This window comes from Aspergillus melleus (assembly GCF_016097325.1).
Source record: "Aspergillus melleus strain CBS 546.65 chromosome Unknown contig8, whole genome shotgun sequence".
Lineage (NCBI taxonomy): Eukaryota > Fungi > Ascomycota > Eurotiomycetes > Eurotiales > Aspergillaceae > Aspergillus > Aspergillus melleus.
Window position 1 is genome coordinate 579,146 of NW_025763377.1, and position 14,308 is coordinate 593,453.

At 50.4% G+C, this 14,308-nt stretch overlaps 6 protein-coding genes across 6 annotated transcripts; 3 read left to right on the forward strand and 3 right to left on the reverse strand.

The window, feature by feature from the left end:
• Positions 1–536: 536 nt before the first annotated feature.
• On the reverse strand, positions 537–848 carry LDX57_012308 (uncharacterized protein; the record flags this gene model as incomplete). The annotated part of the gene is made up of 1 exon (XM_046094047.1): positions 537–848. One exon carries the CDS (start codon positions 846–848, stop codon positions 537–539), a length of 312 nt encoding a protein of 103 aa, XP_045950026.1.
• Positions 849–2,299: 1,451 nt separating this feature from the next.
• On the reverse strand, positions 2,300–3,547 carry skpA (SCF ubiquitin ligase subunit skpA). Its single transcript, XM_046094048.1, has 2 exons — positions 2,713–3,547; positions 2,300–2,630 (listed from the first exon to the last, which is right to left on the reverse strand). The coding sequence occupies exons 1-2, from the start codon at positions 3,186–3,188 to the stop codon at positions 2,624–2,626; spliced, it is 483 nt and encodes a 160-aa protein (XP_045950027.1). The 5' UTR covers positions 3,189–3,547; the 3' UTR covers positions 2,300–2,623.
• An 877-nt stretch (positions 3,548–4,424) lies between these two features.
• On the forward strand, positions 4,425–6,397 carry smp3 (glycosylphosphatidylinositol-alpha 1,2 mannosyltransferase smp3; the record flags this gene model as incomplete). Its single annotated transcript, XM_046094049.1, has 4 exons — positions 4,425–4,533; positions 4,726–5,108; positions 5,173–5,300; positions 5,371–6,397. The coding sequence occupies 4 exons, from the start codon at positions 4,425–4,427 to the stop codon at positions 6,395–6,397; spliced, it is 1,647 nt and encodes a 548-aa protein (XP_045950028.1).
• Positions 6,398–7,021: 624 nt separating this feature from the next.
• Positions 7,022–9,366, reverse strand: RAD23 (putative UV excision repair protein (RadW)). Its single transcript, XM_046094050.1, has 7 exons — positions 9,041–9,366; positions 8,909–8,956; positions 8,775–8,847; positions 8,575–8,654; positions 8,182–8,511; positions 7,620–8,096; positions 7,022–7,546 (listed from the first exon to the last, which is right to left on the reverse strand). Exons 1-7 carry the CDS (start codon positions 9,056–9,058, stop codon positions 7,427–7,429), a joined length of 1,146 nt encoding a protein of 381 aa, XP_045950029.1. The 5' UTR covers positions 9,059–9,366; the 3' UTR covers positions 7,022–7,426.
• A 251-nt stretch (positions 9,367–9,617) lies between these two features.
• On the forward strand, positions 9,618–9,998 carry LDX57_012312 (uncharacterized protein; the record flags this gene model as incomplete). Its single annotated transcript, XM_046094051.1, has 1 exon — positions 9,618–9,998. The coding sequence occupies one exon, from the start codon at positions 9,618–9,620 to the stop codon at positions 9,996–9,998; it is 381 nt and encodes a 126-aa protein (XP_045950030.1).
• A 1,355-nt stretch (positions 9,999–11,353) lies between these two features.
• Positions 11,354–12,676, forward strand: LDX57_012313 (uncharacterized protein; the record flags this gene model as incomplete). Its single annotated transcript, XM_046094052.1, has 1 exon — positions 11,354–12,676. One exon carries the CDS (start codon positions 11,354–11,356, stop codon positions 12,674–12,676), a length of 1,323 nt encoding a protein of 440 aa, XP_045950031.1.
• Positions 12,677–14,308: the final 1,632 nt, after the last annotated feature.

Genomic DNA, 14,308 nt, shown 5'->3' on the forward strand with positions numbered 1-14,308 from the left:
TAAAAAAAGGCGAAAGGCTTGAGCGAATGATAAGCTTTCTGACTGGACATCCACACGGTTCAAGAGCACTTGCGTATTACTGTACCTACTCCGATAAAGTACGAAGTACGAAATACTTCATGCCGACCACGTCACGGCCATACCGTCCGGTATTAGTGTGCTCGTATAATTTTAGTATAAAGTCGGGGTCGGCGGTTCCATCCTCCGACAGTCTAGAAGTGAGTGATGTCTCCACCGATGATTGATGTGATACGCGAGCTGCCTTCCAACTCGATTGGCGCATCGCCTATCTACAGGCACTATCCGTAGTAGTAGCTGCGGTGCCTGAGTAGTACGGTGTACTCCGTCCATGTCGAGTTTTCTTTCGTTCTTTCTTGTTTGGCGAGCCCGCTAATCCCACTGAAGGAATAGAAAAAACATCATTGGTCGAAACACATACAACGTGAGCACTATTTCAGCGGGCACCTAAAGAAGGATAGTCGTTATTATTAACTCATGTGTCAATTTCGGGGACCAGATTAAGCCAAAAACTCGCATTATTGACTCATCCTCGACTGCTTCTCGGGCCCATGAGACGTGTAGGAGTATGTTTTGCCTCTTCTCCTGCGGATCTCCCCGAGAAAAGCATCGTGTCCATGTGCTATTCTCGTACGAGGGAATTCACTGCAGGCAGTCATGATGGCGATGATCATGTTTCGAAAAGCAGCCAACCTTGCATTATCGTTGACTAATTCTCCTTGCACGAGACGATGAAAAAAAGGAAAATTGACCTCAAATGGTAGCCGTACTGTAAATATGCATTGGATGCACACGAAGCTGAAATCAATGATGAAATACACTTCCTGCATGTCAAGGTTGAATGAAGGCGGTGTGGCAGACGAAGATAGAGAAGACGGTCGAATGCCTGACCAGACAGTTCTGCCTCAGGCATCAGTCACATGACCCTCCCGAAGCGAACCGCTAAGCCCTGTCCGCACAAAAAAACCACCACTACCGAAGGCCTTTGAAGACGGTCGACAACCTCACTATCGCCAGTCCACATACTCAGCTCGCCGTCGCGACAAGCCTTCAAGATGCCGGTTAGCAATCCCGTACCCCCTTTCGATCATGCTCTCGATGCCGGGATCGAATTTTATTCTTCGTTTCTTCTCCCATACGGCTGGTTGAAAGAGAATCATGCGCGGGGACGCACTTGAACAGCAATAGGCTAACGTCTTATGTTTTTTTATCCCATCAGAGCCACAAGAGTTTCCGCACCAAGCAGAAGCTTGCCAAAGCCCAGAAGCAGAACCGTCCCATCCCCCAGTGGATTCGTCTGAGGACCGGTAACACCATCAGGTAAATACATAACTTTTTTCTTGTGGAAAGCCCATCGGTCGGTCGGAGCCGCAAAAAGTCTGGTTTGGAATAAGGATACAATCGGAACGATGAACCCCTCTCGACACTTCAACCCCTTGGATATGTTGGTTCGATTCGACAAAAAGGAAGAAAGCAAGAGGGAAAGAAAAAGGACTTGATGACTCCGACCTCGAAGGCAGTTACCAATCGACAAACGGGATGGAAATGGCTGACGAGTGCTTCTTTCTCTACTTAGATACAACGCCAAGCGGAGGCACTGGCGCAAGACCCGTCTCGGTATCTAGATTCGAGGACATTTACCATGCTTTTTCTTTTGTCCGACCGAGATGTTTCTCCCGATTGTTTCGTTCAATTGTGATACCGCAGATCTTGCTCGCGACGATTAATCTGCATCCGGAATCCGACCCGCTTTGACTTTTTCCTCGATTTCCCACAATTTTGATCTGTTCGACGGCAATGATAAGGTTATTCGTCTTGGAAGCTTGATCTGGCTCTGGGCAAAGGACGGTCGTTCAAGGCGAAGGAAGAGCAGTGACAGAAATTTCAGGCGGTGTCCGGGCTCTGGATAGGTCGTACTGCAAATTATTTACACGAGCTGAGACAATTATAAAAAAAATCATGATGGATAATGAGCTGTGAGCAATGATGAGTCAACCGGGATATGATCGTATATGTTTCCTCAACCTCCCATTTCTAGCTCGCTTCCTCTACCTTTGATCATCATGTGTTGATCCGAAGTGAGAGCCGAGGGAGAATGTTTTGGGCAGAAGCTAGTAGACTTCTAGTCGTAGTCACATGTTGAGCCCTGCAGCTTTTGAAGCGGGGGAATACAATCCGGAGGGGTATCAAACCAGACTAGTTCTGTGATTTGAAGAGTATCTGGGTCGGTCAATAATCTTGCGGATCTTCGAGAACGTCTACAAGTGCACAGAAGAGAGAAGAGGAGACATCTCCAAAGACAAACCGTAATTGTTGTTGCAGAGTAATTGGTAATGCAGAGCGAAAAGAAAACTAACTAGCGATTTGTTGAAAAGCAAAGCACAGGAACTACATCTTTCTCTAGACCATAAGCCAAGAGGGAACAATCATAAGAAAAATGAACGTGAACGTGAAACCGCTCGAAGAAAGCCCAACGCCGAAATGAGGATCTTTAAAAGGAAGTCCCAATTTGAAAAAGCAAGACTGGTGATCGGTGGAAAGGTACTCAAGAGGCAATCCATCCATAATCAACAAGCCATGGGTGACATTGACCAGTCATGTGAAATCAGCGGCTGCAATTCAGCGTTAGCGCATCGGTCGTCATGAAAAGACAGAAAGGGGTGGAAAGGTGGTAGGTGACAGAAAAAAACTTACTCTTCGGCCCATTCGTTCTCGCGACGGATCTGATCCTCTTCCTCCGGAGTGAAATCATTCTGGATGTTGAAGGTCTTGCGGATCTCCTCGGGAGACTTGCCCTTGATCATGTTGGCGACGGTCTTGCAACCAACATCCAAGAGGCCCTTGATGTCAAGGTAGTTGGCGGCCAGGATGATTTCGAACAACATCTCTTGGTCAACCTGCATGAACTTTTGGTCCCATTCGTCGATGTCGGTGGTCTTGCGGCGAGAGTCGTCGTCATCACCGGTGCTGGGGGGATCGTTCTTGTGGTGCTGGCACCATTCGATGACCTTCTTGAGGACAGCTTCGTTGACGTTAGGGATGGGGATAGCCTCTCCGGTTTCACCCAAATCCTCGAGCATGTTCTTGATGAGCAGAGAGCGCTCGGCAACATCGCGCTCGACGGTGATCTCGACGCCGTCCGAGCTAGTCATAGTAAGAGTTCCAGACATCTTGAAGAAATAATCTGGAGATCTTTGGTAAGTCTCTGTCGTAATATGTAGGCTGCGGCGTAGATCCGTAGACGAAGACGTCGTTGAGGGGTAACCGAGTGGGGGAGTGAACCTACTGGAATGAGAGATGGAAAGGTGAGTGGATGAGGATGAGAGGAACGACGAGAAGACAATGGCGGCGAACGGCGGCCTATTTAAGTTGTAGTGATGCGGTAGAGGAAGTTGGATGGAGGGCGGCTAGACAATGGGACGAGACGTAGGCAGAGAAGGAAGAAAGAAGGCGGAAGTGATGAGGCTTAGTTTGGGGTCTGGTTGGCTTGAAGTTAGCGCCGACAAAAGCGAGCGAGAGAAAGAAAGTCAGTTACCGCCTTCGTGATTGGGAAGGCTCCGTTTGTCACGGGCGCTGACCTGGACCTTCCCCGTGATTGGCGATGGCTGCCTGGAGTCTGCCTGAATCTGTGATGACCAACAAACAAGACAAAAAGATGCTGAAGAGGCAACTTTCCCTTTTCCCTCCTGACAACTTCCCGTTGACCCGAGGACATGGAAGATCCTTCACATATTCCCTCCGTTATACATCACAATCCGTACGGTGTACATAGTCCCAGTACCACGGAATACTACTCACACAGTCACACCTACACGGGAGTACACAGTATGGTCCCATTCATCTAGCCTTGTTTTGATTTCCGGCCTTGACCCACCTGGCTAGCAGAAATAATGAACGGGGTTAAGGGGATCAAACAACGAACTACCAATAACTCACCCAATCCCATCGAGACCTACGGACTACTACGGAGTCTAGTCACTCTAGGGTTTGTCTGTCTGCTCACTCTGGTGTCCCTGTTGTCGCTGATGTCAATTTGCCCCCCTCCGACGCGTCTCGTTCGTCCACTGAAAATCCGCCCTCTCTACGCTTTGCAGGATATTTAATTACTACGGAGTATTCATCATCTCATCTGTCTTTTTCCCCTTGTGGACTTCGCTTCTATTTTTCCAATCCATGGGAGATTACTCCGTACAAGAAACCAATCACAGATCCTTCCTCTGCAATCATTCTACTTAATATGCACCGGCAACAGCATGTACTATGATGTACCTAAACTCATCCTTATTCTCTCTTTTCATCCATCCGAATGATAACAAGCGTCTCGTTAGAATCCCCAATTCCCAACTCTCTTAATTCATAATTCCTAATCCTGATTGCGATCTTGATCGTTCGCATAATTCTCCGCCATGTGGAGACGAACGTATTTGCTGCTCCTGGTGATCCGTGTTTACTTTGCGCTGTCCCCGAGTTATCTTCATCCCGATGAGAATTTCCAAGGTCCTGAGGTGGTTGCAGGTAAGCCGGCCCATGCCCATCCCTTCCCATGCCATCCTTCCGACTCCATCCGCCTTCGCGCGCGACCGTGATGCTCCTTCCGTCTCGGCGTGTTTGCGTCGCCGACGGAACGCGGGTTTCGGCCTGCGCTCGTTGCAGCTGCATACAATTTCCTCCTGCCGAGCAACTTGCATTGACTTCCTAGTGTTCAAGGCCGTATCCTCTCCTACCCCGCCAAGCTACCTTGGGAATTTACCGTCGAGAAACCCATTCGCAGCGCCTTCCCGCTATGGCCGACCTACGACGTCCCGATCAGCCTACTGAAATGGTTCTACACCGAAACCGGGACCGAAAATCCCCCGCCAGAACTCGTTTACTACGTTTTGCGAGGGGTCATGTTCCTTCTGAGTTTTGTCTTGGAGGACTGGGCCATTTACGAGCTGGTTCCCTTCCCGCGCCATCGCCGCGCGACCGTGGTGCTAGTCGCATCGTCGTATGTCACCTGGACATATCAGACGCACACCTTCTCCAACTCCCTAGAGACGCTGCTGGTAGCCTGGGGTCTCGTCCTCATTCGTCGCATTACTGAGAATAAGGTTCGGAGCAACATAGTCGAGTCAAGTGTGGGAGGACGTCCTGTGGGCTAATAGTGGTTTATAGCGTCGCTCATCTATCTTCTCCTGTGCCGTCCTGTCCTTCATCGCTGTCGCGGGCGTCTTCAACCGCATCACCTTCCCCGCCTTTCTCGCTATCCCGGGGCTGCAATTACTGCCTCATTTCTGGCGCAAGTAGGTGTCGAACCGATCCAACTTATCGGTGCTCAGTGAGCCAGAGCGCTAACCTTCAGAAACGTCTCAGACCGGTCTCCTTGGTCTCCTTTATTGGATTTGGACTATTATTCTTCGGCATCGCCGTCTGTGTGGACACCACGTTCTACAGACCATCTGCATCCTTTGGAGACATCCTGCGCTCGCCCATAATTACCCCCATCAACAATCTCCTATACAACTCCGATGGCTCCAACTTGGCTCTGCATGGACTCCACCCTCGTTACCAACACTTCCTTGCGAATCTGCCCCAACTCCTCGGTCCGGCGTATGTGATGATGGTCCTTTCCTTTTGGAGCCTCCCCACTATTCCGTCTTGGTTGAAGGATATACGCGCCGTTTCTGCGCTATCGGCAACTATGCTGTTGTCTGTCTTCCCCCATCAGGAACCCCGATTCTTGATCCCCTGCGTCCCTCTCCTACTCAGCTGTTTCCGTCTTCGCAAGTCCCGCTTGTTTCTGGCGGCCTGGGTGGTTTTCAATGTCTCCCTCGGATTTCTGATGGGGGTCTACCATCAAGGGGGCATCGTACCCGCTCAGATTGCCATTCCTTCGATTGTCTCGACGAATGCAGCCATACCAAACAGTGGCCCGTCAGAGCCTCTTCGAGTCTCCGCGGCCGTGTTCTGGTGGAAAACCTACTCACCACCACTGTGGTTATTAGGCGACAACACCGACCCCTTCGTGGACCTGGAATCTCGCGATTTGATGGGCATGTCCGGGCCGGGGATGATCGAAACCCTCGAGCGATCGCTGCCAGCCTGTCCACCGGGCGAAGATGGCAGCCAGAAATCGGACGCCGGCCTCGATTCGGTGTTCATGGTGGCTCCCAAATCTGCAACATTTCTTGACGCGTACGACGTTTCAATGAAGGCGCCATCTGACCACACAAGTCTAGAACTTCATGAATTATGGACGTACAGTAAGCACATCAATCTGGACGACCTAGACTTCGGCAGCGACGGGATCCTTCCGACATTGCAACGAGTGATTGGTAGACGCGGGCTAGCCGTCTGGGCCGTTCGAAGAACTTGCGATCGCGAATCCTCCGTCAGCTGAGGATCTATTCGGTGTCAGCTGTTTCGAGACAAAATTAAGCTTGAATGAAAGCTGATCGCCTCTCTTTCTGTCCTTCCGCCTTCGTTCCACTTTCCATTTTCCTCCATTAATCTTGGTCTTTGCATTGATGATATATTCAGTGACAACAATACCCACGGCCGTCATTTCATGCTATATATTGGATTTGATTATTTTTGTTCCTTCCTTCTTCCCATTTCTAGCAAGCTAACCTTTTGAGATGCTTTTGCGCCAACCCCCTTAGTATAGATTTGCATGTATATCACGGTACTGATGATGATAATTGAAATATACCCAACCATTCATATGAGCTGTTATATCCCCCAATGAGAGAGTTAAGTAGTAAATGTATATATGCATGCCTTCCACATTTACCGTAAGATTGTGAAAGGGAAGAAGTGAGGGGGCGTAAGTGTGACTTGATTGTCGGTCGGGCTTTGGGGGTCATCTGATCTGATGCCTGCAGAGACCAACGGGTCCTCTGACCACAGGCATAGCTAGCTATCTCTCATACCTAGTGTTATACGACACCTTGTGATTGAAGCAGCAAGTCCACTATGGAGTACAACTGTACAAGTGTGTTTCCACTTGTTTATCCTTCGCAATACTACTTACTTCTCTACACCGTACAGTAATCGCCTGTAAAGCAGGTGTCTGGACTAATCAGAATATCTCATTTCATTTTGCTCCATTAACTAGGGGTAGACAATAACGTCACACCTGAAGAAAAAGAAAATAAAAGGGGAAAGGGAAAAGAGGAAAAAAGGGTCATACGTGATAGATACACCGGGCTGCAAATGTTCTTGATCGCGACAACGAGGTGACGGCCAGCTCGCTCACAATGCTTAGACGCTCGATCATACCTGATCGGGTGAAGAAGGTGGAGGCCTTGCCGGAGAAAATCAGAAAGACTAGTGTATTGCAAAAATCGTTATGAAGGAAGAATTAAAACAAAAGAAAATCGCCACTTCGTATGCCTAACCCTCCTGCGGCCGAGTCCCAGGAACGGTCTCATAGATCGTCGGGGTCGTCGGGGTTCTCGAACAAGTAGTTCGCGGCCAGCTCCTCGTTCTTGTCGCAAGCAAAGTACGCCTGGATGACCAGATCCCGCGAGAAACCGAGACGGCAGAGCTAGCATTAGGTGAGCTTCGAGCTGTTTCCAAAGCGCGAGGTGGGGGGGGGGGGGGGGGGGGGGGGTACATACACGTTCAATAGCATCTCTTTCTTCCTCAGTCACGTGGATTTGATGCGTGCCGGGAGGCAGCGCGGCATCGTCATCTTCACCCAGAAGCTGAAGGAATTGCTCCTCATTCTGTCCGATGAGCTGCGCAATTTGAGGGTTGCCAGCGGCAACTTGCTGGAGGATGGGCTCGAGCATCGCCGGCTGCTGTTGGACCAGTTGTCGCAGCTGCTGGAAGTGTGGGTTGTTCCGGAGGAAATCAAGGTTGGGGAGTTCGCCGCCAGCTGCTGAAGCACCTCCGCTGCGAGCTCCACGTCCGCCCTCCTGGCCACCGGCCTGGGCAGCGGCTTCAAAGAGATTGACTGGCTCCTCAGTCCCGGCTGTGGGAGGAACATCTTCTCCAGTAGCAGGTGCCTCCTGCGTGGCGGCAACTTCGGCAGCGGCAGCCTGTTGCTGCTGCTGTTGCTGCTGTTGCTCCTGTTGAACACTCTCTGGGATTCCCTGCGTGAGACAAAGAAAAGGAGACAAACAAGCATTAGCCCCAGTTATTTACGAAATATTTGGGGCATAGGCAATTTCGACTCACGTTCAAAAGATATTCAATAGCACGGTCAGGGTTGAAGAACGCCGCTCTCATCGCACGGTTGATGTCAGACCTCGGGAAACCCATGCTCTCCATCTGAGCGATAACAGGCTCGCTCTGGGAGCCACTTAACAGTGCGGAAGGGTCACTGAACGACGATTGAGACCGGGTGGTAGTGGCGGCAGCCGGAGACGGGGTCGCGGGGGCAGGCGGGGCAGAAGTGTTCGCAGGGGGGGCCCGAGGAGGGGGAGGTGCAGCTGGCGTCGAGGCAGCGGCTCTTGAGGGTGTGGACGGAACTTGCGAAGGAGTGGCCGTGGAGGACGAACCCTTGGGCTGTGCGAAGCAACGAGATCAGTCGGGGGAGCTTCGGTATGGACATGAATTCATGACGCTTACCTTCGAAACCATACACACTATAAAGCCCTTCTCCTCGATGTTATATGTTTCGATGGTTCGGTCATCTTGAAGGATTTTTCCTATAGAAGTTGAACGGCGTCAGCGAGAGGATGGATGCGGAGAGGACCTTGGCACAAGCGCCGTATCGTCCATCAATCTGAATCAACAGAAATGGGAAAAGAGAAGAGTTGCAAACGTACCGGAGTAGATAAGCTTCAGTTGAGGAACTTCCCAACCCTTCTCCTGAGAAATCTTCTCCTTCACTTGCCCGACCTATCATGTCGCTCAGCCCCGCACTGAACGATTCCTGACGAAAGAGGGACAGCAGACTTACCGTCTCCGATGGCTCTGCATCGATTACGAACTTCTGTTGTTTCAGATCCTAGAGAAGGAGGGTAGACACAGGTCAGATGCCGAATGCGTGATGAGGATGGGGGTGGGGGAAGGAGGGTTGGCTGCAGCATACTTTGAACGTGAGCTTCATCTTGCGCCACCGGAAGACAAGAGATGGCTTTGAAAGGCGAGAGGGAAAAAGAGACCTAAAGGTGGAAGGGATGATGATAGAATGGACTTGATGGAATCGGCGGAATGGCAATGGATCGAGGAAACGGAGGATCGCGGGGTGGAGGATGGATCAGATCGACTGCGAAAGAACTGGCAAGTGGGAGAGAAACAACGATGACGAGGAGGAGAAAGCTGGAGGCGGTGACGCCGGAGCCCAGCCACACTCTGCCTTGCCGCCACAGTCACGCCCCCTCGCTAGGAAACGCCACCCGTAGTCACGGTACTCCGTACTCTATCTTCTATAGTGAATGACTAGTCCGAGATGGTTTTGTTCCATTGTCTATTCTCTCTCTCAATCTGCAACCTCAGCTCTGCAGGACGGGGTTGCATCTTCAGCTGGGACCTGGCAGCCCTATGACATCGATCTGCCTCTGGGAGTATGGAGGGGCTGAAGAAGGATGAAACACAACTAGGTATACGATACCTTAGAGCGTCATGGATCTACATGCATACCATGATTCAGATGAGCTGAAAATGCTATGTACTCGAAGGTGAATCTGTCCTATCTGGACTTGAACCTCAAGCGACGCGTGCTATGGCAAATCATGGGCAATTCATTTCATTGCCTCGAGCGAAAACGATCGATACGTTCATCCTATCTGATGAATTGGGACAGGCTAATGCGCCACTGGTTCCGTGTTCATCCCAACTGGAATCCCGTATTTTTGTTTTCTTTCCTTTTCGACATCCCTTCTTCTTCTCAACTACCATTGTTGTCCACTCTTCAGCGTGGCAAGGGCCAAAGCCCATCCGGGTGGATGTATCTCATCGATCTATCACACCGGCTCCTCACGGTGGGGTTGTCGAGAAAACACCAAGCGGGCTCCAACAATCATCCTCCAACACATTACTCACGCTAATGGGAAACTACTGTGTCGGGACGGGTAGTTGATTCAAGTCTTCTGTTCGGTCCACTCATGATCTCTCTCACTGGGCGCATCGATAGCTGCTTCGATGTCGTTACTCTCTTTCAACTTGGACTCGATTTTATCACATCGCACCTCGGAACCGTACGACATATCACATTTTAAGGATCGGAGGCATTTCTCAGTCAGCATTATCCGTATCCTATCCTGGAATCATCGCGGATGATCGATTGTTTAGGGCCATTCCGGGATACTGGTGATCGTCCCGGCCGCCTCGCACAGGAAGCCACCCAGTCTTGACAAATTGTTTTCTGGACGTGTTCCATGCACATCTAATTTTGTCTCGAGATTGGTTGCCGAACCTTCGATCATTCGTTGTTTGAATGGAGCTTTCTAACGGAGGACTGAGGCAAGAATCGTCTCGCACACGGCTTCTCAGACATGTGGACTGGGTTGCGTGGGCGATGAAAGGACGCATGGGTGATGGGAGTCGATTGCCAGCGAGTGAGAAATATCGGCCTGTACTTGATATTCTCGTGAATATTAGGGAACACGCTCCTGTGCATGTAACTCGATATGGAACATGGAGTGGAATCAAGGGGCTTTTTCATGGGCGTACATATGTCGTACTGTATGGAGTGCGTACATGGCCATGTATGTAAGTATATACATGGCGTTAGGTCGAAATGTCGGGTCCATCTATCGGCCTTTTTTTTTTTATTGATGATTTTATTTTTGTTGCTACCTACCATACCCTTTCTAGATCCCCTGATGGAGGACACTGACAGCCCCATATCAATAACGCCCCCCCTGTCCTCCCAAATGTTAATCCTGGTCTCGTTCGAATAATTCCATGCAGCACAAACCAAATACTTTCGGGGAACCGATTCCCCCCGTCACTCTCTTTTTAGTCTGATAGATATACTTTCGGTCCTTCCGGCCTGCTGGGTTAGTTACAGGATTCTACCTAGTCGGATATTTACCCCAGTCGTCCCCTCGTCCATCCTTAGGCTCTGTTGGCCGTTCTCTGGGTATTAATTTCTCGCTCGAGGCATTTCTTTCGTATCAGTTCCTGATTCTGGCGACGAGATTTACCTGATATTTGCCCGATAATGATCCTGATGTGACTATGACGAAGACTTTCCTTGACCACTGATGATATCTCAACCTTTTACCCTCATATGTCGCTCAGAGTAATCAACATCACCACAGACAGTCACTGCTAATTGACACGGCTCTCTCTTTACAAACCTCGCGGTCGTTCCTGGACTTCTTCGTCAGTCCAGAGTGCACTGTGCCATCTTCGGTCCTCAGGGATATACTCTACCTCTTCAGAGCTCACCATTCCCATGAGTTTCATCAGATGCAGGGCCTCACTGGCCTACATTCTGGGAACGATCGGTCTGGCGTCGACATTCACGGTCATGATACTCGATGGAATATGCTATGCCTTCGCCAAATCTCTCCCGTCTCACATAACCGCCATCGAGTCCGCCATTGTCAGCCTCAGTGTGGTTAGCTGCCTTGCACTCTTCGCGTTGGTTTTAATCTGGGTGTCCGATATTGAGAATGGACTCCGCAGACAGTGGAAAGGCTGGAGAGCGATCACCTATGGCATTGCCATTGCCTATTTCTCGCTAGCCACCGGGGTCACCGCGGGGGCGATAGCGTGGAGTGCTGTCCAATCCATCATGGTGGCTGAGAAGTCACACCTTACCGAGAAGCAGCGAAGCCTGATGATTGCTCGCTGTGTGGTATGGGCCATTTCCGTCTTAAGTCAGGGGCTCCTTGGAGGATACCTCCTGATGTCCATGTCGAGACGAGGACACCGCGCCGAATGGCCTAGCTCGTTCTCGCAGGAGCTCGAAATCCTCCCCGACAACACCAGCGTCAGGCCTAGCAGCCCATCCAAGACACCATCGCTGGTCATCACGGAATCCCAGCGCGAGGAGGAGCGTAAGACCAGCCGGGAGTTCCAAGCCTCAGCTCAGCCATCCGCCTCGAGTGCAGCATCCTTGATATCCAACCGGTACTCCGGCAGAACCCTGACACAACTAGAATCGAAGCGCAGTTCTTTCGAACTAAACCCTCTATATTTGTCCCACCCCGAGGGGGCCTTGATCCGCAACAAGATCAGCGGAGGCCCAGAAGAGCCCTCGCAAAAGCTTCAACGCAGGCACTCCGAAATCAAACGGTCTTTGGACAGCCTCCTCCTGCGGACCTCGTCTGGTCGGTCGTCGCCGACCAGCAACTTGCTCCAACCGGAGATATCCCGGGGATCAGCTGCTCCAACGCTGACATTAGGGGACGAAAGTCATATCCATCCGTTGTTTCGCGTGGCTAGTCCGTCGCCAGCCCCGACGCCTACCCCCGGCACCGTCGTCGTTGCATCACCCGCCGCAGGACAGATTATTTCGGTGAAGACCCTCAACCGCGTGCGGTCCACCAACTCGCTCCGGTCTCATAGCATTCGCAGTCGATCCCCCATGCTTGAACGAACGAACCCGCTCGAAGACGCGTCGGGACAAGGGTCAGTGCCCACCGGAGACAAGAAACAGGGTTCTAATCTGGAGCCCGTCATGCCCGGTTTTATCATGGCCGCCGACGTCCGGAGAAGCCTCACCCGGTACGAGAAAAAGTATGATTTGCATGAATCCCCTCATGAGAGTTAGAGCTACGGTGTGGAGTGGGGGGGAGAGAGTGGAGTGGAATGGAGTGGATGTAAACATACAATATTATTTTTTTCCCCCTGTTTCTTTTTCTTTGTACCGTTTCCCCTTTGTTTCCTAGATATCCTGGATGTGCAGCGCGGGCGGTGTTCTATCTGTTTATTTTTAACCTTTTTGTCTTACCATAGCCTGTCCTTTAGCCAGTCGTCGATTATAGAAATTAGTCAACCAGATGAATTAATAGACCAAAAACCGACCAAGTCCTTATTTATTGAATTCTAATTCCCTTAAGGAGGGGGGGTTGGACCCGATGTCTCGACAACCTGCAGACTTGTGCGACGTCGACTGGGCAGCGTGTACAACATTTCTCGTGCCACCTCTACGCCAGGAGATAACATGCTGGGGAAGAGGCTGTGGAATCTCGTGACAATCTCGATGCGAGGCGGCTTGAGGGCGGGCGGCCGGGAGCGTTTGGATGTCTCCATTTTCTACCTACGGGGTGGAAGTGACGGTGAGATGTTTAAATGGCGGTCGGGGTGGTAGTGCCTAGTAGAGTGTCCGACTAGCGGTATGAGGTTTAAGAGATGGAGAGGTGTTTCTTTCCTGACGGCGTTCGTAGGAATCGCCCCGGTTTCCATAGATATATATCTGGAGATCCACTTGGACTGCGGTATGGTCCTACATAACGTGGTTTAATCGAGGGTCGACTGGGTTTGTGTCATCGCAGTCATCGCATCATTTCTCATCTGTATTACTCAGTATCGGTGATAATAATAATTATGGTAATTCATTAGAAACATGAGAATCAACACAATTGTCGGAGTATACGGAGGACACGGTTCGGGTAATACAAAGGACCTAACGACCGTATAGACGAGAAGTAGAAAATAGGATGAGATCGCATGAGACATACAAGGGAAAGAAGAATAACAGAATAAATTATAAAGCAACACATTCAATGTCTTAATCCTTGGTGGAGGAGTGGGAGGTGGCAGAGTTGGAAGTAGGAGAGCCTCTCCGAGAGTGCCCATTACCTTTATTCTTAATTCTTGATTACCAGTGGGAGAGAGAGAAAAAACTCACCTTTTTCCCTTGCGTTTTCTTCCTCTTCTTTTCCTCTCTCTCTCTCTTCCTCGATCTTCCCCCTCTGCCCTTTTTCTATTCTTCTTCGCCCGTTCCTTTCCAATTACAATTGGAATTGATTTTCATGATCGGAATTCCTTCCCCGGACACTTCGTAAAATCCTGCATTCTGGTTCCAAACCCCCCGAACTAAATCCGCCCTTTTCTTTCTTACTTCTTTCTCCGTTTCTTCCGCCTTTCGCATCCTACTCTTTCTCCCCTTTTGATTCTCCCTCCAGCTGTAGGAATCGCTGGATTCCATTGACTCTGCCGTATTGTTCTTCTCTCAGCTCCGTCAGGTCTTGAATCGCTGGGATCATCCTTTTCTTTCCCCTTCTTTACAACGTTTCCCCCCTATCGGAACAACGTTCATCTACCTCTGCAGGAAGAACTATCAACTACAAGTCGGAGCTTCAGACTTTTTCTTTTTTCTTATCCCTTGTAGAGAGAATAAAGTGAGTGAAAGCATTCCCGGGTCAGTGTCCATGACTCCATCTCCATGGCAAGGCATCGT

What these genes read in the sequence shown, in the direction of transcription:
- skpA (XM_046094048.1), bottom strand. Translation starts at nt 3,188, where the DNA reads ATGTCTGGAACTCTTACTATGACTAGCTCGGACGGCGTCGAGATCACC.
- RAD23 (XM_046094050.1), bottom strand. An exon ending in ACTGAAGCTTATCTACTCCG is followed by an intron (nt 8,655 to 8,774) that starts GTACGTTTGCAA and finishes CAACTTCTATAG; the next exon opens with GAAAAATCCTTCAAGATGAC. An exon ending in CTATTGAATATCTTTTGAAC is followed by an intron (nt 8,097 to 8,181) that starts GTGAGTCGAAAT and finishes TGTCTCACGCAG; the next exon opens with GGAATCCCAGAGAGTGTTCA.